Below are 12,664 nucleotides of genomic sequence, written 5' to 3' on the forward strand. Positions count from 1 at the left end.
AAATTCCCTCAACACTGTCAAACTATTTACTAAGTCTGCACTACAATTAATCTTCTCATCGTTCCCACCACTCATCTCCTTCCACTTATGACTGTATGACTGCAACTTTGTTGTTTGTATCCTTACGATTTATATTGATATTGTTTCCTGATTGCTTATTTGTACCCTGACTATCATTAAGTGTTGTACCTTATGATTCTTGATGAACGTATCTTTTCTTTTATGTACACTGAGAGCATATGCACCAAGACAAATTACTTGTGTGTCCAATCACACTTGGCCAATAAAAAATTATATTCTATTCTATTCTTCGCTTGTCAAGTTTGCAAATGGTGATCACATGACCTTGGGACACAGCAAGTCATAAGTAAGAACTAGTTGCCGATTTTGTGAATTTTGATCACATGATCGCCAGGATGCTACAAATTTTGTAAGTGAAAAATGGCCATAGGTCACTTTTTTCAGTGCCATTGTAACTTTGAATGGTCATTACATGAACTGTTGTAAACCGAGGACTATCTGTACTGACAACACCAATTTTCAAGGGAAGCATTCTTATAAAGGGGGGGAGGGAAGGCAGTGTATAAATCACTATAATTGATATTTGCAAATTGCTGTTTATGCATCAAGGCTTGCAATACTACTTGGTTTTGGATTCCAGCGATATTATCTTCTTTAACATCCAGTGCCGGGGAAAAAAACCCGCTGCGTACCTAGTACAACCAAAGAAGGACACAGAGCATAATAAGCCCAAAGCTACCAGCCTCCTCAGGTTGCAGGAGAAGCAACTCCAAACGCGCGCCTCGAGACAGGCAGAACCCAGCGCCGGGGCGGGACAACTCGTTGCTAGGATTCCCAGCTCGAGTTATACGATTGGCTGTCAATACAGCAACGGAAGACGGGGCCTGTAGTAGGAGCGGGTGTCGCTCTTTGGCCCCGGAAGTATTTCCACAGCGAGTTGGGGGGGGTGCTTGGGACGCTACACCGGGTTTGAATGAATCGGGCTGATTCATCGCGGCCCGGCTGAGCGGAAGGTGTCGGGCGGGGCGAGGCGAAGTGGGATTCCAGCAAACTACACAACGGCGACAGACAGGTAGGCCGCGTGCGAGCTACGCAGGCGCTGAGAGAGGGTGAGAGCGCGCGACCGCCGGGCTCTGCTGGTAGGAGGAAAGGGAGCCGGTCCGGCTTGTGGAGGAGCTCGTAGGGGGCTGTTTCCAAGCGGGCGGCCCTTTTAATCGGGTGGCCGTTGGTTATCTCTCTCCCCCCCCCTGCTTGTTCGGGAGTAAGGCTTGCTGAGGAGACGGCGCCTTTAAACTCCCTTCGAGCCTCCTCCTTTTAATCCCAAGAGCGAGAGGCCCTCGGTGAAAAGAGGAAACTTCACGGAGGTGGTGAGAAATAAAAGTTCAGCCGGACGGAGCTCTTGCCTCGAAAGGCGCCTTATCTTGACCCAGTTTGGGTGGACACTTCTTGGTCCTGAGGGACGTTGGGTCTTCCTCCTGAGGCGGCTGAGAAAAGAGGCGCCCGGCATATGAAAGCAGGCTGAGGCTGCACTTGTCTGCCCTAAATGTCTATGGAGATTCAGCCAGTCATCCAGGTCGTGGTTGTCCCAAAGGTGTTTTTTTTTTCAAGAATCAACTGGACTTTCTTGGTTTTTTTTTTCTTCTTTGAAGCCGTTTCGCTTCTCATCCAAGAAGCTTCTTTGGCTCTGACTGGATGGTAGGGAATGGAAGGAATCCTGTCAGCCAGTCAGAGCTGAAGAAGCTTCTTGGATGAGAAGCGAAACGTCTTCAAAGAAAAACCAGAAAGTCCAGTTGCCTCCTGAAAAAAAAAAAAACACCTTTGCATCTATCCTAAACTACGAGTGAACTTTTCTTGAATTCGTTGAGAGCTTATATTCCCTTTGAGCCTTCCTGGCCTCCATACAAGTTTGAGAGAGTCTGGTAAGGTTGCATCCCTTTGAAGTTGGAGTGATGGGACCCCTATTAAAAAAAACAAAACCGGCAGCCGCTTTGGTCTTGTAGCCGAAAAAAGGGCTTATTTGGATTTATGAGACTTCAGAGCGACTCTTTCGATGCTGAGCAGCTCTGGTGCGCTTCGCTTGGCCTATTCTGTGTGTTCCTCATAGGAATTTTAGAAACCTGAAACAAAAACATTATGGGGGCCTTCCTGAATTCATAGCTCCTGCTTGATGGTAGCTCTAGCCGGGAAGACATTTATACTACTTTATCTGATGTGACAGCTGCACCTGTTCCTGGATCTGGAGGCCCATCAGATTAGCAGCTTGGTCACTTCATAACTTGACTACTGCAATGTACTGTATGTGGAGCTGCCTGCTGTAGCATGGGAATGCTTAGATAACTTTTATTGTCACACTGGCACACATTAAAAATGAAATTCTGTTGCCTGCTCTCAAAAGCGTACGCATACATAACACACACATAGATATGCTATATACATATATATGTATACATACATACTATATACCAGGGGTGTCAAACTGGTGGCCTGTGGGCCGGATGCATCATGCACAGGCCACGCCCACCCCAGCTCTGCAAAGGCAAAATCATGATACATCATGATGTCACGTGATGCGATCAAGTTTGACATCTGCGCTATATACATTTCTTCCTACATTATACATTTACATGGGTATACTTTGCGAGCTGCACTGGTTGTGAGTTTGTTTCGAGGTGAAATTCAAGGTGCTGGTCATTACCTATAAATAACACTTTTCATAGGGCCTAGCCAATTTGATCCAGCCAGATCAGCCATTTTGGGTTCCTTCAATTAATACCATCAGTTGGGTTCCCAGAAGTCAGTTTTTCTGCCTGGCAACCTGTTCTTTGAAATTAGGTTCCCCCACAAGGTGCAGATGGCCTCAGCAGGAATTTCGAGTAGTCTTGCCTGGCTCTTCATCCAGGCTTGAGTGAAGTGATTAAAGACCCCTTTAGGTGGTGTGGATTTTTTTTTTTATTCCTGTCCAGTTTGTGGTCTTTTATTCCTTGTTTTATTCCTTGTTTTTCCTTGTTTACTTGGGGACCACCCACAGTTGTTGGGAATTGGGTGTTATATAAATTTTAAACATAATTTCTTTTGTAAATATTTTGAGGAAATCGAAGGCTGGCATAGAAGAAACCAAAGTTAACTACTCACATTTTTTCAGCTTCTACAGGTCCAGTATACAGATAATCTTTGAGTTACAACAGGACTCGAATTTCTCTCATTAAGCTCGGTGTCATGTGACTATTGCTTAGCAATGGCAATCCGAGCAGTTCCCATGGCTGTTTTTAACTGAATCCCATCAGTTGTTAGCTGAAGACCAACCCTGATCCAAACTGTTCAAGGCTTGGTCCTCCCAGACCCAAGCCTCCATTCCCCAAGCCAAGGTAGGGGATTGCCTCTCCCTCAGCTCCCCCAAGTGCTTATTCTCTGCCTCCCTCATCTCTTCCAATCTTGGCTACCCTGCCTTGCAAGAAGCCCCTGAGCCACAATGCAGCACAAACCCTAGGATGTCCCAGTTGAACCCAGCACTGCAGTACAAAGTTGCAGTTACCCTGGGAAGCTCCAGTTCCCCCGGGAAACCCCAGCTGCCCCAGCCTTCAGCATAAACACACAGCCACTCTGCATTCTGAGGCCCCACCATCTTGTGCTCCACTGTCCCAGGTGATCTTTGCTCTCTTCTTGCTCCTGCTATTAACAAGGCATGGTCATTCTGGTTCTTTGTGAAGCAACTGCTGACCATACAAGGCCTTCTTCCTCACCTCTTATGAGGTAGCTGCTGCTACTAAACTCGAATAAAGCCTTGCCCAGCCAGGGGTTGTCTCCTGAAGAGCCAGACTGGGCATGCATGGTCAGCAGGAGGAGCAAGAAGATGCCAAATGTCAGTTGTGGGTGACAAAGTGCAAGGTGTTAAGGGACTGCAGAGTTCATGGGGCCAAAATTGCAGGGATGGGGGAGAAGATGGGTAGGTGGGAGTTACACCACCCCTGTTGTTGTAAATTTGGGTGGACGGCCAAGTGCCTGAATTTTGATCACATGACCTTGGTGTTGCAGTGGCCATAATTTCAGGAATTGGGCATAAGTATAATTTGTTCAGTGCTGCCATAACTTTGAACAAATGGTCTTAACACAAGGACTACCTGTAGTTCATTTAGCATTTTTTAGTAGATAATATTTTCACTAGTTATTTCTCAGAAGTTATTCTTGCCAAGAAAGCTGTTGGATGCCTTTTGCTTTTGTTGCTGTGACAACAATATTTAACTCCATTATTATAAATTCTGTTCATTTTTCTGTACTTCTGCTGTAAAAAGTAGATTTGAATGTAAGAATGCAAATGCAGTTCTACAGATGTTCTACAGATCTGAAGGATTAAAAAATAAAGCATTTCCATTTACTATCTTGCCCTGTATTAATACAGGTAATCTTTGATTAACTGTTACTTCCTCAGTGACCATTCAAAGTTCAAACAGCTCTGAACAAGTTGTACTTATTACCGGTCCCCAAAATTTAGGCTGTGCTAGCACCGCTGCTGTCACATGATTGCAATCCAGGTGCTCAGCAACCAGCTTGAAGTTATGATGGTTGCAGTGTCCTGCAGTCACATGATTACTGGTTTTAACCTTCTCTGCCAACTTCCCACAATCAAAGTCAATAATTGCAGGTAAGTAAGTTGCTCCCCTCCCACTACTTTTTCTCCTAAGGATCTCAACTACGGAATACGAGATCCCAGGGATCTTATACTCCATAGTGTGCGCCTGCAGTAATCACTCACCCTCACCCAGCATCAGCCATTACTTACTGGCTGCGCTTGTGCTATGATACTGCAGTCACACACCCACAAGCCTGCTTGCAAGCTGCCCAGGACTTGAGATTTCCTGCCAGCTTCCCCATTGACTGTGCTTGTTGAAAGCCAGCTGGAAATCATGAGGTGGTTCTCATTGATGATTTTTGGTTAAGGATGGCTATACAAACTGCTGGGATTGCTGTTGCTAAGCGACACAGTCATTTGACATTATGCTTTACAAGCACATTGCTTAGCTTATGCGGAAACGTAACTTCCAATTGCTGTTGTTAAGTAAGGTGTACCTGTATTTTAAAACTCAGTTGGCTTTGTTTTAATATACATTCAATTATATATTTATCTTTCAGCTATTGTTGGAGTACGTTGTGTGAAGTTTGTCCCATCTCAGTGATTTAGGACAGGTAAAAAAAGTAACTCTTTTATTACTCAGATTTATACAAAAATCTTTTGTGATTTCTATTTATATATATAAATATAAAGTTTTCTGAATTAAAAGTAGTAAATGAAGTGAATTACCTCAGTGTTTTTTATTTGCATTTTTGTAACAAGCATATGTTTTACTTTGTTTCTGAACAAACAAGGAGCAAAATTAAGAAATTGAGGAGGGAAGTAGAGCAAAATTTGGGCACCAAAATCTATCATTAGCTGTCTGTTTCAAATAAATAGCTCATTCGGAAGATTTTTTTTAAAAAAAATGATGATAATTTTGTACTAGATTCTTATCTGTCTCTTAGGGACTGACACAGGAATGCCTTCATAATAAGTGTTAGTTAATTGGGATATTTTAACTGGATGAATAATGAAAACTAGAAATTTAAAAAGTAAAAAGCTTAAGGTAATTGGGAAGTCCTGTTCATGGACAGTTTTTAATGCTCATCTTCATCAATTATTAATTTTTGATGATTCAACAGCATTATCTATGTCATGTAAAAATATTAAATGTCATTCAACATTGAAAAATGCAGGCATTCCATAACAGATAGTTATGGAAACTTGATAATCATCCACTACACGGTCACGAACGCTTCTGACCACGACCAAATTGGGTTCTGACAAAAAAATTCACTTTTTTTTTTTTTTTGTGGCCAATTTCCCCCTCCGCACCATTTTTTTGTAAGCACCAAGTTTACAAAATTAGGTTCGGATCACTACCAGATCGGTTTGTGACCAAAGTTATGGAACGAATTATGGTCGTGACCACAGGCTCTACTGTATATCTACCCCAAATTTACCATATTTATTATTAATGGGATTCAAATAACACGCTAAGTAAAAATCCAACAGTCTAAATACACATTCATATATTTTATGTCTCTCATTAAGTCCTACTTTGTTTATACCCTAGTTTTCTGAGTGAATACATCTGTCTGGCTTCAAACAGCACATTAAGCCAGAATCTTCCACATTACAATATGCCAGTTAAATGGAGAATAGAATGCTTAACAATGTTTCTTCTGGCAACTGTTCTTCCATGTTTGGGAACTCAGTCCTCAATAATTCACAAACAAATATCTTAATAGTTTTAATATGTTGATTTTAATTTATAAATTTGACTTCAATAAGAATGGTACTTTTCCAGTTAGTTCAGCTTATATTGTAAAGACAGATTGATTGAATTTTCCACCTATCAATACATAAGATACCCTGTGTTTCTTAAATAAACAACTCTAACTTTATTTGCCAAATTGAAACTATTTTGTTTTTTAGGCTCTATAATATGATAGCCTGAGATGTTTAAAAAAAGTTTATTTAAGTTTGACCCATAGCCAGGGTGGATAAAAATCAATGATTTTTTTAAAAAAAATCAACAAAATCGGATTTTTTTTATTTAAATCGGATTTTTTTTTATTTTTATCGAATTTATTTTAATAAAAAACTTTTGGGGTAAAAATCGATCGTAAGATAGTTTTCTATTTAAGATACATAAATAATTTAGTTTATTCAGCATGAAATGGAGCTTAGTTACGTAGCATGAGGCTGTATATTCTGCACCACTGGGACTATCGATGAGTCAACAGTGGGTCAAAGGAGTAGCAGAGATGACAGTTGCTCTTTAAAAGTTATGATTTAAATCAAGTTGATTTAAATCAAGCCTTTTTACTAGTGATTTAAATCATGATTTAAATCGTGATCTAAATCAACTCGATTTAAATCAAATCCACCCTGCCCATAGCATATATTAAGAGATCTAACTCCAAGATGAAATAGCCCATGTCTTCTTCAGCATCATCATATTTTTCTGCATTCTGCCTTTCTGCAATATTTTAAGATATTTCATTGCATTAAACTAATTACGAAGAAAAGAAAATATACATTATTTTCTTAACTTGAAACAAACCATCTTATTGGGGGAAATGGGGCAAAGAAAAGAAAGCAGGACCTGGACAAAACAACCTTATAAATTCTGTCTTGAGAAATGTAATGCAAATGGTTTGTAGATTTGAACAATCTGTTCCTGCAGTTAGGAATAGATTTCTCCTTTCAGTGTTGTATAATAATACTTTTTGACGATTTCCCATGCATGAAAAACCCAGAATTCTTGATGACTCTGAATGCTGGATATAACTAAGCAGAACAGAGTATATTTAAGCAGCAAATGGTTGTTCCAATATTATGTTAACAATACTGATACTTCAGCCCAAACTCTGGCACAAGGACAAATACTGATATATGTATTAATACTTCAAATTTAAAATTGCATCTCTAGCAACAACCTACATTTATCCCAAAGTGCTTTTCAAAAGGCAACTGGACTTGCTTGATTTTTTCCCCTTAAAAAAGTTTTGCTTCTCATCCAAGAAGCTTCTTTAGTTTTGACTGAATGGTGGGGAATGGAAGCAAAATGCTTTTAATGAACAAAAAAACAAAAAAGAAAATGCAGCTGCCTTTTGAAAAGGACCTTTGGGACAACCATGACCTGGATGATTGAGACTCTCCATAGAAACCCACATATGCATTGCCTTTATTAACTTTGTCTAACTCGTCTAACATGCACAAAACAGAATTTTATCAACATTTTATGATTAAAAAGAAATTAATTTATTTCAGACAATTTCTATTTGACCACAAACTCCCCTCCAGATTCACAAGACTATTGATTTAAAAAACAAATTAAACTTTCAGTTGATTCAGGGATGGGTCCACAGCTGTCAGATTTCCAATTCTATGGAGCGATCGTTCCATGGGATTTGGAGAATTGGCAGAAAATTCTCCCCTCCCCCCCCAACACGTCTCGTAGAGGAAAAGAAAGAAGGGAAGGTCTTTTTAGTGCCAGCTCTCCATTTCCCCTAGCAGAGCGGAAAACACCAAAGAGCCACTTACCTTCCAACAAGGGAAGGGAAGTAGAGTGAAAGAGGCACTTCTGAGTAAAGCTGTGCCCATAGGTGCCAGTGAAAGAGCAGCTCCAGCATGGGGCTACCAGCTGCTCTTCTGCAGGCAGAGGCATGGTGGAGCTACTGGTGATTTCCATGTAGGGTTGCTGGCAATGCTGCCAGGAAGCTGTAGGTAGTTTCACTATGACTTCCTCACAAGGCTGCTAGTTCTGCCAACAGTGTTGCCAGGAATAGCTTTGTTTTGTTTTGTTTTGTTTTATTATTTTATTTTATTTGTGTGTGTATTTTATTTGTCTACCAATCAACTGATAAGAGTGCTGGAATTGTGATGCCTTGATGTATCTCAGTGGTTTACAGTTGATTGCTGGACAGTTCCCTCAGGCTTAAATCTTGCAGGGCCTAAGATGGGAGCAGCTCTACTGTGGGGGGAAGCATCACTGGGTGGCACTCTTGCAGTACAGCTGAACCTCTGGGGCGGTGGGGAGTAGATCTTTTTATATACAAGAGAACTGGCACCAAAAGACCTGCTTCCCTTCTCCCAAGCAGGAAAAGCAGGGAGAATGGCTTCCAGTATTTGCTTCCAGTTCTCTAATTTCACAGAGATTGGAGAAGTAATAGCCGAAATCCCACTTACCCCATTTTTCTTTTGGGGAGGGGGTGTTTTTTGTTTTTGGAAAAACGTGTACAGGTAGTCCTCAACTTATGACCACAATTGAGCCCAAAATTTCTGTTGGTAAGCAAGACAGTTGTTAAGTGAATTTTGCCCCATTTTACAATTTTTTTTGCCCCAGTTGTTAAACAAATCATGTGATTGTTAAGTGATTTATTTATTTATTTATTTTTGCTTTAATTTATATGCTGCCCTTCTCCAAAGACTCAGGGCAGCTTACAATGCGTTAAGCAATAGCCTTCATACTTTTGTATATTTATACAAAGTCAGCTTATTGCCCTAAGTGTAGAGTAGCCCTAGGTGCAATTAAAGATAGATTGGGCTGATATTTTGTGAAGTAGATAGAAAATTAAGAACAGATAGTCCTCAACTCACGACCACAATTGAGCCCAACATTTATGTTGTTAAGTGAGAAATTTGTTAAGTAAGTTTTGTCCCATTTTACAACTTTGTTGTAAAATTTTGTTAAGTGAATCACTTAAGTTTTAAATTAATAACACGGTTGTTAAGTGAATCTGGCTTCCCCATTGTCTTTGCTTGTCAGAAGGTTGCAAAAGATGATCCTGGGACACTGCAACTGTCATAAATATGAACCAGTTGTCAAGCATCCAAATGTAAATCACGTGACCATGGGGATGCTGCAATGGTCATAAGTGTAAAAAATGATCACGTCACTTTTTTCAGTGCTGTTGAAACTTCAAGCAGTCACTAAGTGAACTGTTGTAAGTTGAGGACTACCTGTATAGGTTGGTTGTCTTTTGTTAATAGAACATTCTTATACTGTAAAAGTTTGCTTAGAGTTGAAACAGTGTTTCAGGATATAAAATGAAGGTTTTTTGAACGATATCTTGATTAATTAACTTAATTAACTTGTGTTTAGTAGGAGCTTCACTTTGCATCTAAATTTGGAGACTTCACTAAGAACTGGAAAAACATTATAGAAAAAAGCTGAAAACCAGGTGAGTACAATGTAAAATTAAGTACATGAACTGGTTCGTGGCAGTTCTATTTAAATTGCTCAAAAATGTCATTCTAGCATCAAGGATATTGAGAAGGGCCATGTAAATATTTGTGTATTCAGTCTCAGTTCAGATCATGAGTTATGAAGAAAAATTAACTTTTATTGATTGATCTTTACCAAAATATTCACATTGTATTAATTGGATCCTATATTCACATTGTATTAACTGGATCCTTGATGATGATTTGAGATAATTAACTTTAATTAAAAGTAATGAGAATTCTTTTGGATTATGCCCTGTGGGCATGATTATAATTCTGATTTTTTAAAAATCTTTAGGGAAACCTTTAGTATTTTTAAGCTTTTGCTTTTGCCTGGCTACAGTTAGACATAATGTGGTAAGACCAGAGACATAGAGAGCAGCATGTAGCTAGAGATGGATATTAACCTAGAACTTCAGGCCATCTTGCTTACTGCATTAAAGTTCATGAAAAGCACTTCATAGCAGCAGTTACATCTTTTGCTCCTAACTGACTCTACTCAGATGTGCACACAGAGCAGCTTCTGTCCTGTTGTTTCAGAAGCATCTCCTAAAGGCTTTGGAAAGCCCTCTTGAATATTGTATTCAGTCTAGGTCACAGGTGGTAACTAGGACCTGCCAGATGTTGGTAAACTACAGCTCCAAGCAATTCTAGCCAATATGGACAATGGTGGAGACTTGGGCTGTTCAAAAAATTTGAGTGAAATGCTCCTTTAAATGATTTGCACAGTCTTAGTGAGGAATGCTAGATGTTTTTATTCATCCAGAAGTCGGCACTTGGTGACATGCTAATAGTATTAAAAATGTTTCCAGTCATATTACCATGTTGCATGTTAAATATTTTACTATTAAAGCAATATAACAAACAGCAATGAGATTCATTTTCTTTCCACAGTATTTCATATTTAATGATATATGCAACAACTATGTAGCCCTTAATATTTTAACTAAAGGCATTTAATGTTTACTTTATGGTGTTCTTTTGGTGTAATGAGTTCATTAAAAAAAGCTTTTGATGCTAATTCAGAAATCTAATCTGTTCAGTGTCTTTCACATGCAGTTTTGATGCTAACTGACAAGCTGTAAGTTAATTAGCACAGAACTTACTAATGAGGATGTTAAAAATCTTCACTTTTGAATTATTTTTATATTGATGTGTTCTGGATAAATTGAAGGAAATTAATCTGCTGGTGTTGAGTTTTCTTTGGTTTGCTGTGCAGATGCTTTTTGGGGGTAGGTGGGATCAGAGGAGGAAATAAATGAATTTTGCAATAAAAAAGAGAGTTAAACAAAAAAGCTTATCTTTTTTAAAACTGGGGATACCCAAAATCAGTACGCTTAAAGTGCAGTTGTTAATTAGTATGGAAGACAGCTTCTTGAATTAATATGTGGTGTTAATTAACAGGAAGTCTGATGTTGTGTTGTAATTACGACCAATATTTTTGACATAATGAGTGACTGAAGGTGAATTTTATGGAGAACAGTTTGGTAAACACATTAGAACCTAGGTATGCTATCTGTTTGTTTCTTTAGGAAATATGGATCGACTTCTACGACTTGGAGGAGGAATGCCTGGTCTAGGACAGGTTAGTATCCAGATTACCAGTAACCTTTTTTGAATTTAGATTACAAACTTAAATCTTGCCCCTCCCTGGAAAAATAACCATTTGAGGAATTACAGAATTACAATTCCAGAAATGGTATGTATAGTAAGTGCAGAAAAGTAAGCATATGTTTTTGATAGATTATCTGTCACATTGTAAAAGAATACCTGCACATTTGCTGTAACAAAACATTGCAGTATCCTCCTTCACCTTAAAGTTTGACACTGACTTTAATTTTCCAAACAGAACTTATATTTGCTCACTTTTATTAAGAAGCAAGATCTTTTTATTTGTCATATGCCTGGTTTCCCCCAAAATAAGACATCCCCTGATAATAAACCCAATCAGGCTTTTGAGCACATGGCAATAAGGCCAAGCGCTTATTTCAGGGTTCAAAAAAAATATAAGACAGGGTCTTATTTTTGGACAAACACGGTATTATACATTCTGATCCATCAGGTACTGGAAAATTTCACATGATTTTATAAACAAAATCTTCCCCAATTAGTTAGGCAGATGTTATTCTCAAACCGTTTGCATGTGCTCATTTATGCTGTTGCGACAGGGCTGTCACTTCTGCTCTATCACCTCAAAGTGAGATCCCAGATCTGCCCCAAAGTGTTATCCAGCTTTCTGGATCAGGTTTGCAAGAGATTAAAAATCCTCCCACAGGAAGAATATCAGCAATAAAACATAATCACATCATTGGATCCAGTTATGGAATACGCCATCTTTTTCACTCTTGTCATCCAGATTAAGCTTTCTCATTTCTACAGGAATGACAGTTTCAATCATGTTCTTGACTTATCCATATAAACAGTAGTTGAAAAGATTGGGCTGTTGGTCTGAGCTCCAAGCTTGGCAATTTGGTTGCCAACGTTTTCTCACCATTTGAGGAGATATCATCAGTGCGCTTCAAATTGTACTCGTCCGTCAGAGCACTGGTCTTTAAATACCTTATATAATGCAAATTAGCGTGGATTTTCTTTTGGTCTGATTTTGGACTGTTTGATTGGCTGGCTGTTGTTACTGAGGCATGGTCTTTGGTTTGTTGTTGCTCTGGTTGTTGTTACTAAGATGTGGTCCGACCTGGCTCACAAGAAGTCGGACCACATCTCAGTAACAACAACCAGCCATTCAAATAGACCAAAACCAGACCATGACTCAGCAGTATCCAAACAAACAACACTAATTTACATCACACAGACAGTACTTAAAACCAAAGACCATGCCTCAGTAACAACAGCCAGTCAATC

At 39.3% G+C, this 12,664-nt stretch overlaps 1 protein-coding gene across 2 annotated transcripts in view; it reads left to right on the top strand.

Annotated features, from left to right (window-relative positions):
* Window positions 1-871: 871 nt before the first annotated feature.
* The window catches only part of PSMD14 (proteasome 26S subunit, non-ATPase 14), a 61,536-nt gene continuing 49,743 nt past the window's right edge, over window positions 872-12,664 (top strand). Inside the window, exons 1-4 of one of the 2 annotated variants that reach the window (XM_034426185.3) lie at window positions 872-1,093; window positions 5,149-5,202; window positions 9,684-9,762; window positions 11,338-11,390. In XM_034426185.3, coding sequence (XP_034282076.1) covers window positions 11,343-11,390 — 48 coding nt within the window. In that variant the 5' untranslated portion in view covers window positions 872-1,093; window positions 5,149-5,202; window positions 9,684-9,762; window positions 11,338-11,342. The remainder of the gene's footprint in view (window positions 1,094-5,148; window positions 5,203-9,683; window positions 9,763-11,337; window positions 11,391-12,664) is intronic. The other variant, XM_034426195.3, reaches the window with a different exon arrangement.

The sequence above is a fragment of the Pantherophis guttatus genome, chromosome 1 (genome assembly GCF_059756535.1).
Source record: "Pantherophis guttatus breed Tessera chromosome 1, ASM5975653v1, whole genome shotgun sequence".
In the NCBI taxonomy this organism is placed as follows: domain Eukaryota; kingdom Metazoa; phylum Chordata; class Lepidosauria; order Squamata; family Colubridae; genus Pantherophis; species Pantherophis guttatus.